Source organism: Poeciliopsis prolifica, unplaced genomic scaffold, assembly GCF_027474105.1.
Source record: "Poeciliopsis prolifica strain line A6 unplaced genomic scaffold, Auburn_PproV2 SCAFFOLD004, whole genome shotgun sequence".
In the NCBI taxonomy this organism is placed as follows: domain Eukaryota; kingdom Metazoa; phylum Chordata; class Actinopteri; order Cyprinodontiformes; family Poeciliidae; genus Poeciliopsis; species Poeciliopsis prolifica.
The window spans coordinates 3098093-3125412 of NW_026562379.1; the positions used below are offsets into that span (position 1 = coordinate 3098093).

At 36.3% G+C, this 27320-nt stretch overlaps 1 protein-coding gene across 4 annotated transcripts in view; it reads left to right on the forward strand.

The window, feature by feature from the left end:
• zgc:172282 (leucine-rich repeat and fibronectin type III domain-containing protein 1-like protein) overlaps positions 1–27320 on the forward strand; it is a 167005-nt gene that overhangs the window by 98354 nt on the left and 41331 nt on the right. For all 4 annotated transcript variants that reach the window (XM_055028631.1, XM_055028633.1, XM_055028634.1 and 1 more), the window contains 6 exons: positions 7494–7710; positions 11256–11407; positions 11507–11760; positions 11843–12086; positions 12192–12349; positions 12516–12896. In XM_055028631.1, the coding sequence (XP_054884606.1) occupies positions 7518–7710; positions 11256–11407; positions 11507–11760; positions 11843–12086; positions 12192–12349; positions 12516–12896 (1382 nt within the window). In that variant the 5' untranslated portion in view covers positions 7494–7517. The remainder of the gene's footprint in view (positions 1–7493; positions 7711–11255; positions 11408–11506; positions 11761–11842; positions 12087–12191; positions 12350–12515; positions 12897–27320) is intronic.

Below are 27320 nucleotides of genomic sequence, written 5' to 3' on the forward strand. Positions count from 1 at the left end.
CAAAGCTGCTTTTTCAGCAAACATGCAACTTACCTGTGTGACTGTGTACTTGACTACATTGCAAAAATTCCCAGAGCTTGGCAAATGTATTTCTTTCCCTTGAACTTTTCCATGCTCAATCTAGTTAGCATTTCTCCATGTTGCATGTTGAAAAGTATGTATGTGAGGATAATTGACAGTGCTAAGATCCTCCTCCTGGCTCTTATTGTTTATTTATGACTGAGAGTGGTGTATTATTTCTCCAGTTTGCAATAGTAGCACTGGGAGGTGGTGGAAGAGTTCAATCTTTTCACAGATTATCTGGATCACATTATACTTTCAGGGCTTATAGTGACGGTTTTAAGAAATATGTAGAAAAAAAAACATTTTATGAAAGCTATGTGCCTTTCTCTGTCTCTACCTAGATTTAGGTAGAGACAGAGAAAGTTGGTCAGAGTAGATGGGAAGACGGATAAATGGATGTGCATGCGGGGATATCCTAGAAGAAATTCTGTTGCAGTAGAGTCTGGTAAACAGTTTAAACTCAGGCCGGAGGCCATTTTCCAGTGAGGCAATGGAATTGTTTAGATGAAAGCACATAATTACGTGTCAAAATGACAGACCTTAATCCAATTGAGACTTAAAAACGATGTTATTTCTCCCTCACAATCTCACTGAGCTTGAGCTATTTTGCATAGACATACCCCAAAACATTTGCTGTTTGCCATGGAGAGGTATTCCACACATTTAATATTGTTATTGGTTATAAAATATATTTTAAAAACTAGTTTCTGTGGGCCTGTTCCCAAATTACCAATAAACTGCTCTGATGTTTGTCATTGTAAAGTGACAAAATAAAAAAAATATGGTCACAAGGCATTGTAATAGACATGCACAGAGATTTTAAAAGAAGAGCACAGTTCAATTTTAAATTAGATTAAAGCAGTTATAGCTATCAAAATGATTGAGGACAGTGTTCACTCTGGTCTTCTGAGAAAAAAATCTGATCAGTCTGTGAATCCATACACATGGTTAATAAACATACGCTTGAATTTATTAGTCAGGCTCATAATAAACAATCCATCCCACAACTGGGATTTATGTGCAGCTGACTTCAAATAAACAACCTCATAAAACAAGGCAATGTGCATGTGTGCATGCTGCTGCAGTGATGCTGATATTCATGCCCACAGGTGGGGATTTTTTTTTTTTTTTTTTTTTTGACCAGTCGGCTGTTTGCAGTGTTTACGAATCACTCTGTGGTACCTTGAAGTTTGGGTGTAGCTACTTGTGCTTGTTATGATATAAAACTCTAAAATTATATATACAGTACACATCACTATAAAATTTTGTTAGCATTAAAGCACAAGGTTCATGAATGACTAGTCAGAGCCAAATGTGATGCTTAAAACAATACTGCAGAGATTTAAGCAGCCAACAAATTTAGATGAGCAAAATGTACTGAATCCACCATGAAATATGTCAATGACTGCACTTTTCTGTCTTTTCTCCTCCACAGTCAACCCTGGAATCTTATGCACTTCTATAAAACCTTTGATGTTCTTTGTTTGGGTGTTTCTGAAAAAGTGGGTTAGAAGCTACATTTGGGATCTCAGTTCATTATTTTCGCTCTGCTCAAACTATAATGTGCCGAGGGAGTCTGAAATATGCAGTCACCATTGCAACGGCTTAAAATTAGTTTGGAAAAATGTCAAGCTGTATCTTGCATCAAATGTCTTGAAATAATGACCAATGACATGCATTAACTTGGCATTTAAACTGTTGCAACTACTTTCACGGCTCGTCTTACAGCTTGAAAAAAAGCAACTCAGATCTATGTCTTGTCATCAATTCTCAGAAGTTGAACACCCTACAACAAACAAAGCCTGCTGAATGATCACCACCAACTTTCATGTCAAACCAATTTGTCCATAGTTGAATAGTCTGGTTTTGGAGAGCAAGGATAGGTTTTTTTTATTTATGTATGGTGGCTTCTTATGTATTATTATTGTTATTAGTTGTAACAAAGCAATGCTTTGAAAAGCATGGAAACAATAAAAACCGTGTTCTGTAACAGACATTCTTCATAAATGCGGTTTTATTTGGAGAAGAGAAAAAAAAAACAGGAAGTATAAACCAGGACAAGAAGATGCATGGACGATAAAAATAAAAATACAGTAACAAGAGTTGCTGCAGAGCAACAGAAACCGCAAAGAAGGCTGTGGGGGTGATGAGATAAGAATCTGAATAAGTGAAGTGCTTAATCCTTTTTTGCACAAAGTTGAAGTGCTCTTACATTGTATTGTTTGTGTAGGTTACATTCACGGGTCTAAAATAGGTATAATATAGCCGGAAATATATGAAAATGAGAAAAATATGGATATGCGGATGCCTGGATGCCGAATATGATGCTGCTGGAGGGATTTGAGATGAGGTAGGTTTAGTGGAGGATGTAATCACAAATAATGGGAAGTTATATTTAATCTAACACACATGCAGAAAACACGGAGCAGGTGAAACTGGAAGGGCTGTCAAAATAGCCCATGCGTCTTGTTATTTATTCAGAATCCCAGTTGTATTGTGAGATAGTGGAAATCATGAACTATCAAATTACAGCATAAAATCAATTTTTCACTAGGATCATGAAGCTGCACACACTTTACTTTGTTTCCTAGATGATGCACTGGGAAATCATACATGAGCAGAAGTTGTTGCAGCACTGCCTATTTTTAATCTTGCGAGGCTGTGGAGCATTGTTGTTTCTTAATGAGAAGGTTCTGTTGAGGATTTTATGAGTGCCAAGAGAGGGGCAGGTTTTAATGGAACTACACAGGACCCACTGCTGGATTAAAGTTCAATGCTATTGATTCACTTGTAAGCCTTACTGGTGAGGCTAATGTACTGTTGTCCACCAAAGCACACATATCACACAACAGGTTTTGTTTCATATACAGTGATCAAAAATGCAACTGTGCCTCTGTGGCTGCTTGCTTAGGCAAAGATAGAGCTTACGTTTTGACATTTTGATGTTGACATATTGCGTCAGACTGATTTGCAAAGCGAAGCACTTACTTATGGCTCAGACTGCAAAGAGAAGATTACCTTGTTTTTGTTTAAAAGCATGCATAACCTGGACAGATTGATAAATTCTTAAATTGCTGTGGCACAGCTTTTTATCTTGCAAAGTATGTGACATATCTAAAAACATATGTAGATATGAAGACATGAAGCTTACTTTATAAATTATCATTGGGTGATGTTGCTTTGATGCTATACATAGGTTACTTCTTTTTGTCTAGTGTCTTTTTTTATTTGTTCAATTTTTTCTTTTTTTTTGGATAGCTTTAGACATAAAGTTCAACACTTTATACAGAGTCCATGATAAATAGTTAACATGCAATTGATCAGAAAAAAGTTTTAACTGATGAGCAAATGTATTAAAATGAGAGAAATATGGATATGTGGCAGTGTGAATGCTGAGTATGACGTTATTGGAGAGAATTGAGATGCGGTAGGCTTGGTGGAAGGAGAAACTTTTAAACGTTTAGCATGCTGAAGTGAACGGGTTTGATCAATAAAAGAGAAGTGTTGGGTGTGTATATTGTGTCTCCAAGTTATTCATGCCTGGGAAGTTTTCAGCATGCCCAAAAAATCTGGCTTATTTGAAGATTACATAATTTATGCTACACTATCAGATGTGTCGAAATGATTTAGTATGTCCCAAAATGTTAGTGTCCTGAGATTCAAGTCACAAATTTAATGACTTTAGACTAGACTTGAATTTTTACAGTAATCACTAATGACTTCACTTTGACTTAAACCCTTTGACCTGTCTAGATATCTTTTATCAAGCAGAAAGTGCATAACGCAAAGAAAACCATTTGCCATGGAATCGTGGAACCATTCCAGGTGTGGAATCCAGCCTGCTGTTTACCCCCCACTACTTGCCAATTTCCCCCCTCTTGTTGCTTCCACAAGCATGCTCCATCTACTGTGCTGTTTACCTGCTTTTCTTCTGAGTCCTTTGATGACAGCAAAGAGTCTGATGGTGGTAGAGAGGCTCTTTCATCTAGCAGGATAGTGTATGCAAAGGTGGAAAAAAAGTGCTGCACAAACAATGGGTAGACTACCATACAGGTTAGCTTAGCACCACAACATTCAGGCACTTACAGTAAGATTCTATACGCAGACAGAAGCAAGTGTCTTAGATTGTTTCTGTCTCTGTTCCTGCAGAGAAACAGACGAGAGGGCTCTCAACACCTATGTGGACCTTTGTATAAGATGCCAGAGCTGACATAAAGGTGTGGACATTATGTTGGCTAATGGGCCCAGGGGAAAATGCTCTACGATGGAAAGCAAGGATGATAGATTCTCAAAGTCACAATCAAAGTGTTTTGCTATTTATTTTACTTCTCCTGAACCTTAACCTTAACCTGTTTCTTATCACCTAAATGCTTGAACTACAACATGCAGTGCCCCACTTAAATTCTTATACCATTTCATTGTCACTTTTCCCATTTCTCATTAATTGCACACATTTCTCTGTCTGTATAAGCTGTGAAGGGCTTCCATATGCAACATGTCTTGTCAATTGTGATTTTGTTTGAATCAAATTTGCTAAAAATTTTTGTCGGCCTGTATTCATCCTGTTATTTTTTTCTAAATATGATATTTAACTGTTTGAGAAATTTAACACAAAAGGTGGTGCATTTTTTATTGTTTAAACTATTATAGTATTTACTAGTTCTTTAATATTTTTCTCTAAAACACAGAAAGCATTCAAATATGTTAAACCTATCAGCTGAGTTCCAGTTATGTACTCTGCCTTACTAAGATTCTATCAAATTAGAGATAGTCGTTCTCTAGGTAATGCAGTGATGAATCATTTGACATTTAACAGGTATTGTAGAAGCGTCTTCAGTGCTTTGTCAAGCCTTACTCAGAACTACTGGTATTATTATAATGGCTTTAATGTCATGCTATTAACTAAGACAGAAAGAAATTACCAAACTGTGAACTACAGCTAAACTTAAATGCATTTGTTATTTCTGAACCATTCCAACTATTTGGTGCTCTTAAAAAAAAAAAAAAAAAAAAGTCTCCTGTATATCTTAAGAAAATAATTCACCATTAATAGCACATTGCTTATGTGCCCGTCTAATGCACTGCAATATTGTTTGTTTGTGTTTTTCTATAAAACTCCAAAGTTTTTACTCCCACACCTCATGGTTTCTAAATTTTGTACACATAAAAAGCCAACCAACATTTTATGCTGGTCCAACCGCAACAGTCCATTGATTTTCTTGAAGGACAGCAGGCCAACCCAATAAAATCTCTGATTCCTCTTTGGCTTGCCTCACCACTCTTCTCTGACCAACACTGTTTTTTTTTTTTTTTTTTGTCTTTTGAGTTTTGAGAAAAAAAGCCTAAAAACATCTGAGTTAACACACACAAAAAAAAATCTTGTTGATACACATTTGCCACACAAAGTTCCAGCAGGTTGAGGTCTGGAGACGTAAGGGGAATTCGTGATTCAGAGGGATTCATCATTGGGAGTGAGATGTAACTCAGGGACAGATTGGGAAAGAGGTCAAATTACCTACTGTCAGCCCAGTGAGAAGCAGCTGAATGTTGGAAGGAGGGCAGCCGTGTGAGCATCTGTGTACATATATGAGGGGAGAAGCCTGCATGTTAGCTGGCACACAAACACATTCTCACTCCCTACTTGTCATATATGGATCCTTGGTCAGCTTCCCTCTGAGTCACATGTTGACGCGTTGGTTAGACCTTTCTTGTCATTAATTGATGTGCAGGGTGCTCTCATTGAATGTTGTAGAGCTCCCTAAGCGTCGGAAACTGACGGCATAGGAATAAAGAGAATGACGAGTAGGGAGTCGTGTTTATATATATAGACACAGTCAGAAAAAAAGTCATGATTGTGGCCCTGGGAATTAATGATAGAAATGTTTTGGAATGTGTGTAAAATTAAGTAATTGTTATACCAGAAAACATAAAAAAGTAACAAAAAAATAAAAGTTATATATATAAAACAAATTTATAAAACATTTAATAAGAAAAAAAAAGATCAGAAACACATCTTCACTAAGTGGTATCTGAGGAAATTGTTTGGCACTTATTCTTAAATTAAGAAATTATTTTAAGACCCATTTTATTCAATCAGTCTGATTATCCGCCTTAACTGAAACGCTGAGCAAGGCATCATTAATCTATGGGACAGAGGCAAGACTGTGGAGTTGTTGCAAGTAAGCCACAAATCCCATCTGAGGTTTCTCTTGACATGTAATGGACACGGCAAGCATGTAAACGAAGGTGCTCTGGTAAAATGAGACCAGAATTTAACTTCTTGACACACATGCGATGTCTCAGTGCAACAGAAAATATACACCCTGAACACAATGTTGCTTTCAAGTGTTACGATGTGGCTCATTGAGCCGGAACAAATGACAATTTTACTAAAAGTACAATAATTAAAATAAACTGAATAAACAGGAAGGCAACCCTAAGGCAGCTGGCATAGCTTCATCCAAAGCAGGTGGAATTAGCAAGGCTTATGCCAACAAAAAGCCAGATTGGGTCACGCAAGAGCTGCCATGGCACACTGGCGCACAGCTGCTTTTATACTCGGGAGACGCTGGGCCTCAGAGACTCCTAGGAAGAATGGACGAACATTCCACTTTGTCAATAGAGACAGACCTCAAGAGACTGAAATAGCCACCATAGGCGCTTCCACAAAGTATTAAGTAAAGGGTTCGCAATATAAATGCACATAACATTTTTCAAAATTTCATCTATTTATTAACTTAAAATGAAAATTACTAATTCCCCTCCATTACAATCGTGCATTAGTTTGTGTTGGTCTTTTACAAAAAAGCATGAATATATATTGAAGTTTTTATTTCAGAGAAAGTTAAGAAAATGCAATGCACTTGTACACAGAAACATCTTCATCTTATGATGTGCTTCAATGCAACATGCGAAGTTATTCTGAAGAAAATGCTGCTGCTAAGAAACATGGCCTTTAAACTTCATATTTGCACCAAATGTTTAATAACCTTTTCAGCAGAATCAAAATGTCCATAACTTTCTGTTTCTGTTCTGGGAAAAATAACACATTTTCATGCCTGCCAGATGTATCATAGCATATGTGGCTTGGAAAAATAATGCAATGAAACAATGTGTTGCACAGCAAGAGAAAACTATTCCATTATATTCTACTATTATTGACATTTGAAGATTCAAAGCAGAATGCCCCCCCAAGCAACAGAGAACTTGCAGTGAAAGCCCTGTAGTAAATAGTAGCTTAACTGCATGATGTTCATAAGCTGGCAGATTTACCAAACTACTGGAGATAACCTGTATGCTTGTTTACCTGAACAAAGAATCTCAGAGTGCAGTGATTCACCCTGGTTTGTCACTTCCTGGGGGCCTTAGCTGTAGCAGTACCATTCTCATTCTCCACTTTAATTCACTCCTTCGTTTTTTGTGTCTTGCAGTCGCCCTGTTTCCTGGGGAGGATAATGGAACGGCTGTGGTTCTCTTTTCTGTTGCTGGCAGCAGCATGCAGAGGACAGTCGTGTCCAAAACGCTGCATGTGCCAGAGCCTCTCTCCATCACTCGCTATCCTCTGCTCCAAAACAGGTCTGCTCTTTGTTCCCACTGCCATTGATCGACGCACAGTGGAGCTACGTCTTCAAGAAAACTTCATCACAGGTATCACACCTACTGATACCAACTGGATCTGTTTAAATGACTGTGTGTTATTTTTACAGATTAACTGCTAAAATTCAAATGACGTACTTGCATATCTCCTTATTTTCCCTTTGGGTATATTGTTTATTTTAAATTATAATAAATTCTGTGTTTTATTAATAACTGGGTGCATACTGACTTTATCTCAAATAGTTTCAGCAGCTCATTGAAAAAATGTGCTTACCGTGAATACAAATACAAGGTACTCTTTATTCTGTTGCTTGAAAAGGAATGTTTTGCTGTACTCATAATTGTCCTTTTAAATTTAACTACCTTTTTATATTATTTTGTTTGGCTGAGTTAATCTCATTTGTTTCTTTTAGCTCTGACATCAAAAACCTTTTTGTGTTACTTTGAAACATGCTTATTCCATGATTGGTTTATTTCTAATCTGTAGTCACGTTGAGTCTGTAATCTGTAGTCCATTAAAACAAAAGATACACACAGTTTAATTAACAAAGTTGAGTTAATTTAACTTTGTTAAATTAACTAAAACCTAAAAAGTTGAATCTATATTAGAATATCACCTAAATGTATTAGAATATATTAGAATATCACCTAAAAGTTAATATATATTAGTATAAAAAATTTAACTCGTGCAGATTCATTACATACAGAAGGACATGTGTTAAACATTTATTTATTCTAATTTTGATGACTAAATTAGGATAAATAAGGTCCCTCTTAGAAATGAAATTCAGATCACAACAGGGTTTACCTGGTTAAATAAAGGAAATAAAATAATAATAATTAAAAAAACCTCAAAAAACTATGGCTAATTGGAAATAAAAATCTGAAAATGTATTTCTGTGAAACCAATTCTTAACACTGAAATACCCTAATAAAAAGTATATCCATTTATACAAAACATGGACTCAGTGTGTGGTCAGTACAGCTTTTTGTACTTGGTCAGAGCTCTACTTTGGAGCTCTACACTGATCCTACAATCAGTGAAGCATTGCAGGGAGTCATTAAGGAAGCAGAGGATCCTTTCGTTCAGCTGATGTCCCTCATCTTCCTTTTGAAAAACACCACATGGATTTTCTGTTGGATGTAGGTAAAGCTGGTTTGCTGCCAATGAAACAGAGAAATACTGTTGTCAATAAACCATGTATTGGTACTTTTGCCATGTTCTGCTGGGAAATGAAATCAAAATCCCCATCAACCTTATGAGCAGAGAAAAGCACTTCTTAGAGTTTCCCACGAAATAAGTGCTGTCTTTGGACTTTGTAAAATGCAATGGAACAATAACAGCTTTCAAAATACTTTCTGACTGTAACTTCAGACTACACCTCAAGAAGCTTCAATTTTGTACATTTCTCCTCACCTCTCTCCTTTTCTCGCTCTCCAGACTTTTTATGTCAAGATAAAAAATACAATTTGGTTTGCAATAAAAGAAGAACGTATGACCACTGAGCAACAGTCCAAAGCTTTTCTTTCTGGGGAAGATGCTTCTGAAGTTGTTTTTGGTTCAGGAGTGGCTTGACACAAGTGATGCAGAAGCAGTATCCTCTCTCCAGTCCAGCAGCAGTCCATGCTTTGAATTTCTGCCAAACTGTTAAATGTGCTTTCCTTTTTAAAAGCTGCAGTTATTAGAATTAAAACCAGGCCTAAAAACTCCAGTCAATCCTCAATCCAACCTGACTAATTAACTGTAATTAAAGGCCTGAGCTCATTGTGAATCTGACATATTTTAAACTTTCACCAGTTTAAAATATTTGCAGACCTCACTCTGCACTCTGCTTGCAAATCTTCCGGGATGTATAATTGTTTGATGCCCAGCAGAATGGAACATGTGCACCTTATTTCCTTTCTTTCCTCAACAGGGTAAAGTATTTCCTCCTCTATTTACTAGAAAAAATAGATTAAAACAACTTTATATCATGCATTTTTGTTTAGTTTTCTCTGTGATGTATGTATTGTAGGCTTTTTAAAAATGCACCTCACAAACACCTGACCCCAACCCAGCCATCAACCATATAATTGTGGCCCAACCAAGCCCAGATTTTGAGTCGGGTTTGAGCTATAGATCTAAAGTGTAGTGGTTATCTCTGTTTCTTGAATAATTTGATCTACAATGTATTTTTGACTTCTTAACTTTTTGAACAATTGGGTTGAATACAATACTCTGAATAGCCAGTATCTAGAATAATGTCGCTATGTGGATTGAATTTATCGAGGATCAGTTCCTGTCCACCGGCAGTTTCACCCAGCGTCATCCTTCGCTCTTTCTTCTTTCTACTCTTTTGGTTTTCATTGTTCATTGCTGGTTCCTCTCCTTATTTTACACATATTTTATATACTTTTCTCCTTCTTCAAGCCCTGTACATTTTTTTGTTATCTTAATGAAGCTCTGTAAGATGGTCATTCCATGTTAACATGTATTTATTTATTTATTTTATTTATTTTTTTTTGGTTCAACAAATCTCAATCTATAGAAAAATAGTTTGCTTCATACCAAAACATAAAATATTAGACATACTAACTTAAAAATAAAACAAAAAGCTAATATAAAATAAAGAAAATAATGTACAATGACAGTTAATCCCCGATCTAAACAAATGAGTCTTTGTTGTTTGTGCACATCCCCATTTCAATGTGAATGCAAGAATGATTAAAATGTTAAAACATCACAATAAATACATGTTATATAATACAAAATTGGGATTTTGAAAAATAAAAAAATAAACTTTAAAAGCTATTCTTTATTAGTCTAGATTCTCTTGGGGATTCTTTCTTGTAATAGCTTGAAGAGACAGTTCTACTTCGTGAAGGACATTTCAAAGCTCTACTTTGGATGTTGGCTGCTGTTAGTTCTGTCAAGATGTCCCTGCACTGCTTTGATTATTTCAAGGTCTGGTCTCTCAGGATGCAAATACATTGCTTTACAATGTTCCCTTCAGGTATGCTTTTACTGCTGTGGGAGGATGTTTGATGTGCAGAAAGTAAAGCCTGGGCAAATCACAAAAACTTCCAGGCTACACATTATACAGTGAATTAAAACGTATTAAACAAACCCCATCACTCCAGGAGCTAAAATGCAGCTGGAAGTTATGACGGAGCATATATTCTGTTTTACAGATGCTCACTGGTGTTCCTTTTACCTTTCCTGCTCTGTATGAGACAACTTGAATATATTAATATTATTTGCTCAGAAGTTTCTAATTTGGTTGTGAGCTCATTTGGAATACATGAGTTTTTCCTTTCTGGCTTTCTTTCATTAGAATGACAGCCGCTGTTTCAGTGATGATTTACCCTCATTCAGGGACAGTTTGTCTTAATTGACTGCAGTCATAGATAAGCTGAGCTATGGGTTTTGGTAACAGCTGACAGCAAGGTGAGGAATAACTAAGCTTGATAAACCAACCACATGGGACTTACTGCTCTAGCACTTTTTTAATTGTAATTTCTGACTGTCTTTGTTAAATGCCATAGTTACTGGCATTCCTTTTTATAAAATCTGTTTTTTTTTTTTGTTTTTTTTTGCTTATTCTGCTAATTTGCAGCGGTCCGAAGAAAAGACTTTGCTAACATGACCAGCTTGTTACATCTGACGCTGTCCAGAAACACCATAAGTCAGATTCTTCCTTCAGCATTCAGTGATCTGCGACGACTGAGAGCGCTCCATCTAGACTCCAACAGATTAACTGTGATAAAAGTAAGATTCATAGATTGATCAATTATGATTCACAATAACTAATGTTTAACTACATGACAGCGTTTCAGGATCTTATGTTTTTACATTTCCGATCACCAGGATGATCACTTCAAAGGTCTTACCAATCTTCGCCATCTGATATTGGCCAATAACCAGCTCCACTCCATATCTCCTCACGCCTTTGATGACTTTGTGACTACTCTCGAAGATCTAGACCTCAGTTACAACAACCTTGACCAGGTGCCGTGGGACACGATTGGGCGTCTCACCAATGTCAATACCCTGAATATGGATCATAACCTCATCGAGAATGTTCCCCAGGGAGTTTTTACCAATCTCCACAAACTGGCCAGGTAAGAACGTGAAAACTAACAAACAAACTGAACTGAAAAATAAAAAATAAAAACTAATTTCAACTGTCCTGTTCATGATTAGGTTGGATATGACTTCTAACAAGCTGAAGAAGATTCCCCCAGATCCGTTGTTCCTGAGAATCCCAGTATATGCCAAGTCTAAAGGCTCCCCACTCTCTTCTCTTGTGTTGAGTTTTGGTGGAAATCCACTTCATTGCAACTGTGAGCTTTTGTGGTTAAGGAGACTGACCAGAGAAGATGACCTAGAGACGTGTGCCTCCCCTTCAGATCTCAGTGCCAAATACTTTTGGACGATACCGGAAGAGGTTGGAGGATTTCACCTTTCACTTTTGAATTTCAAAGAGAAAAAAAACACAGACACACAAATAGGAGATAGATCTCTTAATCTACTTCTCTGATGTTCCTTTTAGGAATTTATTTGTGACCCACCAGTTTTGACTCGAAAGTCACCTCATACTGTTGCTATGGAAGGCCATCCTGCAAGTCTAAAATGTAAAGCAAATGGAGACCCAGAGCCTGAGGTCCACTGGATCAGCCCTGAAGGCAGACTTATATCCAATGGCTCCAGGTATTACCATGACATTACAATTTATGCTGTGTCTGTAGTTTCAACAATCTTGCAATAATAAATGTCCATTTTCAGAAATACTTGTATTAATCATAGCTGATGAAAACAGAAAATGTTTAGTGGAATGTACTTCCTGTATCCTACTTTTATTTTTATTTTTTTACAGAACTTTAGTTTTCCCCAATGGAAGCCTGGAAATCAACGTAACGTCCCTGAAGGATTCAGGAAACTTCACCTGTATCGCCTCAAACGCTGCAGGTGAATCCACAGGAAGGGTGGAGTTAGTCGTCACAGCAGTGCCTCATCTTGCAAACAGCACAAGCCGCAGCCGAGATCCTTCTTCTGATCCAGCGCCCTCTGACATCCTGACCTCCTCCAAAGTTGCAATGCTTAACAACGAAACAAGAGGGGGTGACAGGAGGGTATCATTGGTGGAGCTCACAGGAAATTCTGCCCTCATTAGATGGAGCAGCCAAACTCCTACAACTGGAGTGAGAATGTTCCAGGTCCAGTACAACAGCTCCGGGGATGACACGCTGGTTTACAGGTATGTTTATTCACACTGACTACTCATGTTTTTTTGCTGCTCCCAAGATTCATATCATGCTGTATGTTTAGTGTGCCTTTTTGGAAAGGTTATTTGTGAAAGACATGCGGATGCTTGTATGTGCATGCATGTTTCAGAACGTGTGAACGCAGCTGAGTATTCGCTATCCTTTCCCAGCTTTAGCTGTTGCTCTGAGGATGAGAGCAGATGACAATTAATGCAAATGGAGATGAGTGCGAACAAGCCAACTGAAATGATGGCAACATCTGGAGTAGAACAGATTCATTGTTGAGTTTAGAGAGGCATTATCTCGACATCTCACGTGATTGGTTCCTCTGGATTTCTTCCTAATTAGAAAAAGATAGTTTTTACTCACTGCTTCTAGTGACTTGAGACCTGCACGAAAGATGTATTCATATCTAGTTTGCTATGTGGTATGAAATGTTAGCATTTTCCCCATAAAAACTTTTTTTTTTCATATTTCTTTTCTTCATCTGATGATGAATTAAACATAACTATTAAGCGTTTCTAGTTTTTTCTTGAAAAAATATAATCCTAAAATGTTCTCTTTGTGCAAACCTTTGTGCAATACTGACTGAGAATCACTCTGGCGACTGCGGGAAACCCTTGCTGAAGAGCTGTCAGATGTTGTCATGGCAATATGAGAGGAAGATCTCCCTGAGCACGTCACACACAAATCTGTTGAGATACTGTATAATGTGTCAGTTTGTTTGTGAGGTGCAAATCAATTTGCTCAATATATCATCATTATGTGTGAATTTTATTGATCAGATCTGTTAATAAGTGACCAATTTGGATTGAACAACATTTGTAAGTCATACAAGTTAAAATGTCTGTGGATTTATGACCATGACGTTGCGTCTTTGCAAAATATCACAGTTTCACAGATTTTTCCATCAGTGGATTTAAGCTTTTTTTCTATTTCAAAACCCCATACATTGGATATTAAACATTTGGAGTTTATAGTGATGCATTTTATACCCAATGGTCTCATTTATAAACAAAGTGCATACACAAAACAAAGCCTGGGTAAGCTAAAAAAAAAAAAAAAAAAATCTATTGTAGAGAGCCCATAAGATTCATTGACCTTACTGGCTATTCCAAGTCAGCCAAATGGAGGGGTGTCACCACAGTAAAAATGGTAACAGAGTGAGGAGAAAGCCCAGCTGTGTCCCATAAACAATAATAAAAAATAAAAAAAACAGCAACAAAGATTCCTGTGTCTTCCACTGCCACATATCACTTTATATGCAAAGGCTGTAATCTACCAAAAACAAACTGGACAGGAAAATGTTAAGTTTGGAAATCTGAAAGCTGGCCCATATGTTTGGAGATGGTGAGGTGGGGAACTGAGCCTACATTGCACCATGGTTCTTCACAGACATTTAATTTTATTCAATATTAAACTTTAATCATAGATCAACTTTATTGTAAGCATTCAGTACAGCAGTGATAGTTATGCTTTTGCTGGTGAGCCATGATTTTGCTCAAAAGTTGTTTTTAAATAATAAAAAAAAAGAATCTCTAAGCCAACTTAAGTGTGACATCAAAATCTGCACAATATTTTATCAAAGTTTTCCCACCATCAAATTCCTCTCACCAAATGATCATGGGTGTGATGTGTACCACAGAGTAGCACAAAAAGTTGACAAGGTCAAAGGCAATTGTACTAATTATTGTAAACATTGAAATACTCAGGTGACACTCATGAGCAATGATGGATGCATTGGCATCGCTGAAGAAACCACCAAAATTTTCTAACTACTGATGTGCAAGTCACATATGACTTCAACACATACCTGAAAAATTTAGTGACACGACGCCCTGGCATACACGACTCCTTCATCTTGGTGGAAAGTAGGGAATAGACTGCAGATGGCTGGCTTCTTGGTACGTCAACAGAAAATTTATTCGGGCCTGATTTACAAACACAGTATTCCACTATAACCTGCAGGGAACAGAGGTTTCCCACTTAGACGTTGGCTCTTACCCTCTTTTCCAGACCCCCAGAGAGCAGAGGAGGCACGCTTTAAAATCGCTCACACCCATGAGCACTCAACTGTGGAGTGTGCCATCGGCCTCATAAAATGCCAATGGCGGTGTGTAACTTTTACTTGTCATGTCACTTCTGTGCCTACCAGAAATTATGTATTTTTTTGACTCTTGAATTCATTCACCAGCACAGTGGTTTCTGCCTTGATTTTCAATTTTCAATTGTATTCCCTTTCTGTGGTTGCCATTGTTGACCATTAAATAACATTGATTACCGGGTTTATTTGAAGTCACCTTAATTTTCATGAGGGGCTTACATTGGTCATTTATGGTTGAATGTGGGTGAGTACAGGGCAGAACATGAGGTGGAATCTTGTACACAAACATTGAAGTGCAGCTGTGACCAATAAAGGGGAAATTACTTTCTGGCATTTTTATGCGTGCGCATTTTTGTAGTCTGGATTTTTTTTCCCCTTATCCAATTTGGGCTTTTGGGTGTGCGTACATGTGTAGTGTGAAACCTACATTGTGTTTGAGAAATCAGACCCCTGGATGTAAGTAAAAATTTAAACTGCAGAAGTAATAAACAGGAGCAACAGACAAAAAGAATGAGTAGGCAAATGGTTTAACAGTGCAATTGAATTCAAAATGGCTGTTCATCAGCTGAACAAAGGTCTAACTCTGTAGAACAAATCGAGCTGATGGGGGAATTTCTGTCAGGCATTTAGTTTTTAATGACCTGGCTGGAAAAGACAAAAAGCCTTTCTGTTGTTAAATGTTTTAGCATCTTTCATTCACAAAAAAACAAAAAAACAAACAAAAAAAATTAAAAAAAAAACAGCCTTCTGTGTCTGCTGCTAAGTTTTAGACATTTTAAATGTCTTAAAATACCCTGGAGGTTATAAAAAACAAAAAGTGCCTTTAAAGGCCATATTTTCTCTAAAGCCACAAACTTGCCTGTTTGGACTTTACAAATAGGTCGCCAGTTAAAACGCCCGCTCTGTTCATCCCAGTGGTCTTGTCCCTGGGCAAACGTCACACGGTCAGAGTTGAGCAGACGGCCAGCTGGCACCACTTGTATGGCAGCCTTGCTTCTTTATGCTGTGACTACAATGTGCTAAAATGCAACATTGCTCACCTCCGTCAGAGGGTGAATGGGTGAATGACTGAATATGGAGTAATATGGACTTACAAATGTATTAATAATCAGTCTCAGGCATAAGTATTGGAGGTACACAACATAACTACTGTCTTTACAATATGATAAATATTAAATATACAAAACATATTAACAAGAAAAGAAGACTTGAAAACAACGCCATATAAATACAGAGTAGAAAGTGGCATCTGTGCAATAGAGCAACACCAAAACTAATCACACAAAGATAAAGACTCAGTGGTGTGCGTCTGATTCGTCATCCAAACATAAAAATCACAGAAAACATGTTGAGATGGTGAATATGACAAATTAGAGATTTAAGTATTGTACTCAGTATGAATTTGCAATTGTGAAGCATATTTCATTGCAATATAAAAGCCTAAATTATTCATTGTGTTAAGGCTAGCCTACTGCATGTGTTTTCACTGTGTGAGATTAAACTACAGTAAAATTAGATTTTTAAAAGAAAGCATTTAGCATATTTTTTTTAATACAGGTTCTGATCAACAGAGATGAGACTGGATTTGCTATGAATGTTGAGTAATTGTAAACTATCTGGGTTAAATATACTCTTCTGATCATACTTTATCAAATAATATCATGGCCAATTCATGACGATTACCTTAAAAGACAGATCAAATAGTATTAACATCCATTAGAGGGCATTAACACTGCACTAGCTCATTCTCAGAAAAAGAAAAAAAATAAATAAATGGTTCTGAGAATGTGTATATGTGCCCACTTCCTCCCATCCAACTAGCTTTACTCAATATCCATTAAAAGGAGTGAGGTGAAAGGTAGAGTTATAAGATAATGTAGCAGCACTGAGTTGAAGATCTGTGACTCATATGTTAGGAGGAGGACCACAGCTGAGAAAACATAGGAAATAAGCAGTGATGTTGAAAGGGTAGACTTTTTGGGGTCAACATATTTATTTAGTTATGCATTAGTTATTTGTTACATTTTTCAAGTTTTTATTTTTAAGCCACTTTTGTATAGCTTTAATAAAGATAGAGGATTTAAAATTATATGGAAAAAAACAGAGTAATAACACACTGTGTTCATTCAATCAATGTACAAGAAAGTACATTGATTCTGCTTGCATGTTTTCCGTGGAGATCAGTTGAAATATTTTCAAATTGTGACTCATTTGCAACACAATTGCTGACAAGTTGAACAAAATTAGTCCAATAGGTGCTAAATCACAACATTTTATAATCCATAATTTATTACCCTTTATGGCCCTCTAATTTAACTTTTATGAAAAAGTCTTAAAAAAATGCATTTTTTTAAGACTTAGAGAAGCTTGTAGTTTGTAATTTTCATATGTTTTGCATATATCTTGTCATATTTGATAGTTTTTGTTAAAATGGCAGGTTTTAAATTGGGTAAAACATCCAGAGCAACTGTAAATGAGAAGAAAAAATATATAAATAAAATAGAGCATGTAAATAGTACTTATTCCTTGAATGTTTTACCCTTTACTTTAACAAATTTATCATGGTCAACCAAATAAGGCTTTTTTACCCCCTCCACCCCCAAAATAAATAAATAAATAAATAAATATAAAATAACATAGATGAATATTCACAATTTTAAAGTCACTATTTGTCTTACTGGCTCCATTCTGCTCTGCAAAGCTGTTTAAGCTCCATCAGCCACAAATTCTCTATGGCAGGGTTTGAAACTCATTTTTATTGTGGGCCATATAAAGATTATCAATGTCCTTAAATGTTTGATTGTGGCAGAATGCATTGATAAAACCCCTAACCAAACTTTTAAAATACTAATAAGTTACTGTGTCTGCATTCAACGAGTGCTTCTTGAAACTGAATATATATTTAAGCACACAACTCTTATCTTGCAGGTTCTGTTTATGCATCCCTGGAGAGTCTAGAGAGCAAAGTAGAATTTTTTTTTTTGGACTTTAAGAAAGAAGAGAATAACTTCAGCAAACGGTGATCATGCCGTGTATTGCATCTGAGATTTGCATGCTTGTTATACTTATGGGATGTGCAAGGTCAGCCAAGTTACTGTTGAAATGCTGACTTGGTGGCTTAATGGGCATAGTCTGCCTCAGCACAGTGCAGTGTGAGAATATTTCAACATTACAATGTAGAGATCTGCCAACTGGACATCCTGTTTCAGGACTAAAATTACAGTATTGGGTTTCATGTATCAGAATGCATGGCAAAAATCATCTGGATTTTTCTACTTTTATCATGTACAACTATATTTTGCAAATCACACAAGAATGTAGATAAAAAAAAGTCTGATAGAAAAACAGGAGAACCTTACGCAATTTAATTGCAGGTAAAATCACCTTTCACAGCACTTACATGAAGTAATCGTTTCTGTACTTACCAGTGTCTTTGATCATTGTGAAGACATTTTGGCTCAGTTATTAGCCATACCACAATACTATGTATCTGTCTTGCTTTTCAATGGCAAATGAAGGTAATAGCATGTTTGGTCAGCAAAATTCCAGCATTACATTCATGCAGATGTTATATGGTAGCTCACACAATTAAACCTTAGGCTGGTTGTCACAGATTCCAAGGTATGTCAATGATACACAAATGTACATTTGCTTCAGAATTTAACATAAGATAATATACTTTATTGATCTCCTAAGGTTCTGTTTTTGATTCATTTATGTATTTATTGCGTTGTTGCTGGCATTTGATAAAATAATTATTTGTGGTAATTCTAATTCGCCTAAAACAAGAGAAGTTTGGTCTGATTTAAAATTATGTTAACACTATAATATGTTAACACTATAATATATATGTAAATAAATGTCTGGTTTCAACTGTAACTAAAAATGCTAAATAGTGAGTGGAGAGAGATGGATGGGAGGGAGAGATTTTCTCTTGCATAACATCGTCAGACAGAACTGTTTGGGAAACTAAAGGCCATCTCTTAGATATGTGCAAGGAAGTCTTTTGGTATTATAACCATGACACAGTGGACATGACAGTCAGTGGCTCGAAGGAACATGGCTTCATTAACAAGCATTGAAGTTCTAATAAGGCAAAAGGACATGCTGCAAAGTGGACTTCTAGGACATTGACTTTGGAACTCAACATTTACCTCTGTATGTTGTCACTTAATTTTGAGTAGTTTTTGCTTCGCCTTAGGCATCTAAATTGGCAACCGCAGCTTTACTTTTCACCTCCTTAGGATTCTACTAAAACAGCAAATTTAGGATTTACTCACCACCAGTCCCAATAACACTGGGTGTTTTTATTCTTTTTATTTTTTTTTTTTACAGACAGGGTGGCTGATTATTGTGTTCGTTATTTGACACTCATCATCTACACCAGTCTGTGTGAATTATTATACTGTCAGAACTCCATTCATGACAGGGCCACTTTCTTCACAATTGCCACTTTGTGTCGTGACTCGGTAAGGACCCAACTGAATAAAATTGTAAAGGTGTTTAATGAAAAAAAAAAAAAGAGACTTAGAATTGCAGAATCAAATACATGACTGGGCAAATAAATGTGGAAGAAGCACAAGGGAGAGAACAGTAAATTCCAGGATTTAGTGACTGAAAAATGAGGAGCTTAAATACTAAGGGAGTTGATTACTGGATAGAAAACCAGTGGCTGATTACTGACAGTGTGCATCTGAGAGAGAAAGGGGGAGTGATGGCATGGAGGAGGGGCAGAGAAGGAGAAGAAACGAACTGGCAAAATATAATTCTAACTGAAGTGAAGAAAAACCAAGGAAGGAAAGTACTAAGACAAACTCCCGAAACATAAAAACCTACACAGCTATGCTAAAACTGATGAAACAAAATACATAACAAAAATAGACAGAAAACAAAGAATAAATAACATAAAAAAGCAAACCAAAAATAACTTTCCTGTGTTGAATGCAAAATTATGTAATGCAGTAGTTATCAAACAGGATAACTACCGATTGTGTACATCATGGTAGTTGATGTATCGGTCCAATAATAACACACCTACGGTCATGCATGCTTGTGTGAACTGCTCCACACCCACTGGCGACGATGAGTAGTCAGTTTGCTGTAGGTCATTGTCATTTAATTAAATGATTCACTGGGTATGCACTAATGAGCTTAAAGAGCTAAAGACAAATGGCTGCCCATGCATGCACACAATCACATTCACACACACACACATGCACGCACACTCACATGCATTTCTGTTTCTGGCACCTGCTGTCTTTGTGCCAATTAGATGCATAACTAATGAGTCAAATCAGGGAAGTTTAGTTCAAAGACAGTGAAGATGCAATCTGTTTAATCATGTCTCTTTTTCACATCTGCAGACTGGTTCTTTTTTCTTTATGTAGAATTCCTATCTTTTCATCCAATGTCTATCCTGCTTTATATTTTATTGCACATAATAAAAAGCTACTTGTGTTATTTATTTGGATTACTACTTATTATTTTGTTTATGTTTTCTTATATTTCTATACTATATCATCACCATATCCTTTCCTTCCACTGCTGGGAATTTGTCGTTCTTGTTAGAATGCTTTTTTGCTGCCTGGCCTATAATCCACTTGCTTGGTTTCTTGTTGGCATTTTCATCAGTGTCCCAAATCAGTGCCTAATTATAATGTGACAACTGCCCCCGTCCCAAGTCTCTGCATGCTCAACCTCTTTTCCCATACCGCCCCCTCCCCCTGAGCTTCAGATGTTGGACACAGAAAAAAAAGTAATTTAAAAAGATTTGTGACACCCAGTTAGCCAGGGAATGTGAGTGTAGGAGGATGATGATGGTGGTGATGATGGGAAAAGAGAGAGAGAAGAGTAAAAAAGGCACCACAGGAAGAGAAGGGTGAGTAAGGAAGGATTGAGGCATTAGAGGAGGAGACTGTGGGGAAGAAGAGGGGAGGAGCAGAGCAAACGAGACACTGAAGAGGATAAGGAAAACAGATAAGAAGGGATTTGCTTTGGTAGATGGGGATAAGAGACGAGGGCTGGTGGATGGATTCCAGTATGAGCAAACAAATTCTTCATCAACGATTAAGCTTAAGTTTGTTTTTTTAAGGCTTCCTTGTGGCGGTGAACTTAACCCACTTCATGGCACAGTGGCAGTTAGAAAACAGGATGCAACAATGTTCCTATGGATTGTTCACTTTTCATTAAACTAATCATTAATATTTTGACTGCATTTTATGAACATCTAAAGTCATTTAGCAAACTTTTAACTATTTCTGTCCAGTTGGGATTTGGCTTGCTTGCAGTTGTACAATTTTCTGTCCTAGTTTTAAGTATCGAGTACATATTTTAATGTAGGCATTTTATACAACACCTAATCTTTATTAAAGAGTCTCTTTATCTGCATTAACCTTTTGCATGGTGACTATGATTATTTATACATACCAATAAGGAAATATTAACTGGCTACTCAGTAAGTAAGAATTAAACTGCATTTTTATTTTTTTATATTTACAGTTTACTCTTGCCATTACTATCCATTACTTGTCATAATACATACGTTACTGACAATGACTTTGTGATATAAAATGAGTCTCAGGGGCGCAAGAAATGCCAGAGAACAGATTGTAGTCAGCCCAGATGTTATTATATTCGAAAACAGACCGTAGTAAGAGGGAGTAAAGCTTAGAAGTGGCTTTCCAGCTGTTTGGTGATTATTTTTCCATCAAACTGGTTCCAGTGGCAAATTAATGCTAGCAGTTGATCAGCAGTTCTCCTTATTCCTCTGCTACAAGTTCTGACTCAGGGTCAAAGATGTACCTTTGTTCAATTGTGCATTTTTTTACGGCCATTTTGATGCGTAAATGCAGATGTAAACATTGAGGTGAGAGGCGTAGTCAGCTTACTAGCATAAACGTGACAGAGACCTAACACGGTTAATTCTGAAAGGAACTTAAAATAGAAGAGAGCAGATGAAATGTCTATGTGAGAAAAATTTCATACACACAATTTATGACCTGTTTAAAAGGAGGCACATAGGAAACTGTTAAGACAAAAACCTTTCAAATAATGAGCTTTGGCATTAACAACTCAGATTGATATCAGAATACTACAAGATCACTGTCTCTGATCTTCTTGTTTATTTAGATGTCACTCCTCAAAGAGCTTAAGTAGGTCATTGTTCTCTTGCTGCATAAGATCAACCCTCATGTTGCAGAATATTAAGTGGGTTCTTTTACAGAACTGCTTAAGAACTGGCTCTATTAACAGTTTGGTTAAGCTCTGGATCCACTTTGGTGGAAAAACCTTGTTTGATGTCCTGAATAAAAACACACTTTCGTAATATGTGTAGTTTTATCAGACACTGCTTAACTTGCTTGAGCTTCTCTTTTCTTTTTGGCAAAAATCATTTTATTATGATTCATATCCGTGGTATGGGTGTTTACCTGATAAGGTCATGACAGTTTTAAATTTTTAAATAAGGTAAAGTGGACTTTTGTTTGTTTCTAAAGATATCACAGTCAAAAGATCAACTCATTGCTAAGGTTTATTTTATTTAGAATATGTCAGGTACAATGTCATCACATAACAGAGATAAATCCATTTGGTTATCTAAATGATACTCGGTGCATTTCAAAATCTCTTCACTTTTATTGTTTTCAATCATTGGGAACATAAAGTCAATGAAAAGCCACATAATCTCTGGCCTGCATTTGTTTACAGTCGTTTGATAAGTCTGATACAGCATGCTGGCAATAAAGTCTTTGAACATTGCACAACCTCTGAGGAAAATAACCAGCTGCTGCTATTTATATTTAACCTCATACATTCATTGTCATTCTTAAATCTGTTTTCAATTTTTTGATGAAGATGTGAGGTGAGGACCATGAATGTTTGAACTTGGAAAAGGTGTGCTGACATCTAAGAAGTACAGCTTTTAATTTACGCACTGCATATTGGTGTTGTGACAAGCAAACGGGTTAATAATGCATCGTACATTATTGGTTTAAGGTTTCCTCCCACAAACTGTAACAAGTGCTTCCTTTTCATTTAAAATTTACATCCCCTATCAGTCATTTTCTATAATGTGGACCCTGGTCTGTAAAATCCCTGTGTCAGACCAGTTTTGCCCTGTCTTTGATGATTAAATGAGTAGCCAAGTAACATAAATCTTTAATACTGATGAGGCTAAAGATATTAAAATTTATTGCATTTACTGTAAGAGTTTACCAGGCATTGGAGCCTCATTAGAACAAGTCTTAGGAGTGCACAACTTTACTAAAGCTTGAGTTACAACAATATAACTCACAATGTTTATTTAATGTGGTTCAAAATACTTAACACAAAATGTGACTTAAGTGTTTTACCTCTTGTCATTCTGCAACAATTATAATTGCGTTATCAAATACATTGTTTTTTATTATCCTATTAACTGGTGCAGATTACTTGTCATTCCTAGTCTAGGTAAACTTATGTAATGGTTATCACATGGGTTGGGCACGAGGGTAAAAATCAGGAAATTCATGAATATCTAATCGATTGTACAGTAAACAGTGTAATAATAGGGTGATGAAATGTGGCCATTCACTGTCGGTATTGATAAAAATATTTAACTGTACTCATTGCATAATAGTAAGAACAATGTATCTGGGGTATTTTTTTTTTTTTCTCTTTTGCTCTTGATAATTTCTAAATTTTACCAAAAACTACATATTAAAAATGTACATTCAATCTGACTACAAATAAATACAACAGATTTTAGGTTGATTAAAAACTAGAGGCTATTAAAAATACTTATAATATATATATAATATATAAAACCTGGAAACATTTTTAACAAAAGCTTCTTAGTGCTTTGTATTATTGTATCGTAATAATTAATTGTGAGACTTAGTCATTATTTTCTTGTCGTTCCTTATTAAAATTCCATTATTTAATTCTCTTTTGATAAATGTATCTGAACTGCAACAGGGAAATCATTTCAACCTTGAAGCATTCCTCCCTACGATAAATTTGCTGAACTAAAAATGCTTGCAAAAGAGCTTTTCAGAGTTTTGAAGTTCAATAACTCGATTAGTGGAAAAGCTGTTTTGTATTGCAAGTTTTAGCATTATTATTACAATTGGATTTGTATGTATGCATTCCTTTGCCAGTGTTTTATTTGGAACAAGGACATTTGAATTTATAATGAGGAGCATGTCAATTTGCAGGTCATGTGAAACATGTTTTACAACAAATGTATTGATTGACGTAATGTTCCTTGTTGGATATTGTTCTTTTCCTGCTGGTAAAGACTTGAAATATTACACCGACTATCTCTCTTTCTCTGCCTGCTTCCTTCTCTTTTCATTTTTAGATTTCTTCAGTGTTGGTTTGTAGTTTTTAGATTTAATTTTCAAAGGGTATGATGTATTTGGATGCTTGTTTGTTTGTTTTTGTTTTTGTTTTATAGAGGACTTTGCAGGCTACTACAGGATTAGCTAAGATGGAGACATGCACAGTTACCAAGATAACCTCTATAAGCCCCCAAGGTAGATAGGACTTTGTGCTAACCGCTAGTTACACTGAGTGAGGATAAAACCTATGTGTGTGTTTTGTTTGTACTTGCAAGTCATATTTTCTGAGTTTCTAATTTAAAAAACAACAACGTTGCTCATTTAGTCGGAGTCCTGACTGGAAAGTTGGAGCTCAATGAAGTACCCCATGTTTTGGTATATAGCTGCACACATGTTGACTTTAATGGACGTTACTAATTATAAACTGTTCATATACTGATGATTTTCATTTCCTTAAACAGATTGCAAGAATGCTATATAGTACCTGCATTATTTTTGTGTTTGAAAACATTAAATGGACAGACCTGTATTGCTGTCAACTTAACAACATAAAATGCTAACCAGTATTGATAACTGGTTAGCATTGAAACAAACAGAAAATCTCAATTTTCAGGCCTGCTCCCCAAAGCTCTCAACTTCTGTGACATGTAATTTGCACATCTGAGATCCATTTTCTGCCCCAAATTAAGTTATGCATTTTTCTGTTATACTTTTGCGATTAAATTTGCACAGCTAGACACCTTACTCTTGTTTGTTTTTTCAGCAGCATGTTAAACTCTAATTTCATATTTTTCCATACAAACTTAAACCAGCCATTATGACAACCTAGGAACTCACCACTCAGATGAGAGGGAGCTATATTTTGAAGAAATTTTATTTAATTGTATCTTTCATGTTAGTCAAAAATAGAATGATAGTTTTAATTGCGCTGCCAAACTTCTCCTGCTTGACAAATGAGGTAGTTGTAAAAATGCCTTTCCACAAACATTCTTCTTTTTGTCTCCAACTAACAATAATAGGGTGGAAAAAGTTGCTTCCATTGTAATATATATATTTTTTTGTCATTATCATTGTTCACATATACATTTCTTAAGAATTGGGCTGATGCTAATATCTAAAGTGACTTACAATAACTTCAAAGAGATGCATAAACTCATTTTCATTTCACGTCTAGTTATTAATTTTCATATTATTAAAATGCGGGGGAGCAAGAGAGAAATAGGGCAGAGTCTACAGTGAGACCTGAGGAGGAAGCAGGAAAGAGGCAGGGAGGAGGCATGGGTTAGAAATGGGGACAGATGAAAGCGAAGGCAGGTGGGCTAGAGGGAGAAAAGGGAAGAGGAGAAGACTGGAGGAATAACAAAAACAAAACATTGAGGAAGGACAATGAGGGGGATTAAATGAAGGGGTTGTGAAAGGTGAAAATGAGAGGATTGAGGGAACGTGGAAGAAAAGAGAAATGAAATAAGCGTAGGAGGGAAGCCTCATTAGGGGAGAAGACCTGGCTTAGCTCCACACACAGGACCTGATTTTGGTGTCTCACTGAACAGGCATTAGGCTACAACTGAGTCACCATACTCCAGAAAACATGCCCCAATGTCCCAGTATAATTCATGCTGAATAAGAAATAAATAATAACAATCTGATTCAGTCAGACAGATAAAAGATAAAACAACAAAGCTCTGCCAGTGGAAGGTGTGAGGTTACTGAAATCCCATTCATTTTTTTTCCAGCAGAGGGATTTAAAGTGGATTGTGGTCCTCGGTTTTCTCCTTTTTTTGTTTCCTTCCCGCTATAGATAGTTGTATTGAATATAATAAGTGTCAATATTAAGGATTTTGCTTTGCAGAGTGACAAACATTGAAACAGTCTGAATGTTTTGGGAAAGCTAAAATTACATTCCTGCCTGAAAATTTGTTTTGCAGACTGAGAGCAGAGATATGCACAGTAATTCACAGTTTTGGATTTTCTCTAAATACTCAAACAGATGTATTGCCTTTCCAAGGTTTTGCTGGTAAAGAAATAGATGATTGAAGATACGCAAACAGAAAAACTTTCCCTCTTTTATTGAGTAAGATAAGTTACTTTTTTAAAATGAAGCTTAACACATTATTTTTAGCCTCACTGGGCTGCTATGACAATTTTATGTTGTTAAATTGTATTTCTTAATTATCTCTTTCTTTGTATTTTTATTGTTTTTAATGGGTTTTTTTTTGTTTTTTTCAGTGAAGCACTTTGTGATTATTGTCTGAGAGTGGTGCAACATAAATAAACATTATTTACTTACTTAGCTACTTACTCTGTGGAAAATTCATTCTTATAGAAAGGGTCCAAAAAACAATCTGCATACTTGCAGCTGTGAATGATGCATCACGTTATCACTGGGACAAATGTTATATTGTTGCAGAAAAATGCTTTGATGTTCAGCCACAGTCTCCAAAGCCACCACAACCCCTCTCTCCAGTACATCATCATGTTAAAGAAACCAAATTAAGATGATTTGAGCTCTGGAGCAAGCTATGTGGCTGCAGGAAAATCCATTTAGGGATGGACACGTTCATCAGCAGTAGCCAGGTAGATTGTGGCATTTGAAGGAGGCTCAGTTAGTATCAAGGGACCCAAACTGTGCCAAGAATGACCCTCCCACAACACAACCATCAGTGTAAACTGTTATTTTAACAATTTGACAAGCCTTTGTGAATTCTGGCCTCAGTTGTTTGGTGTTCCAAATACCTGAATGAAGTGTTATATCAGCTGCTGAAACTTGTATCATCTCTAACAAGTCTGTCTGTTCTGCCTTGGATTCCGACATAATGAAAGCATTTTTACCTACATAGCTCCCAGCCCTAGATATTTTCTCCTTTTCTTTGGTCATTTTTGTAAACCTGAGAGATGGCTGTGTGTGAAAATTCCACTAGATTAGCAGTTTCTGAAATCCTCAGACTATCCCATCTGATAACAACTTTACCACATTCACAGACAGCTTCCTGTTCTGA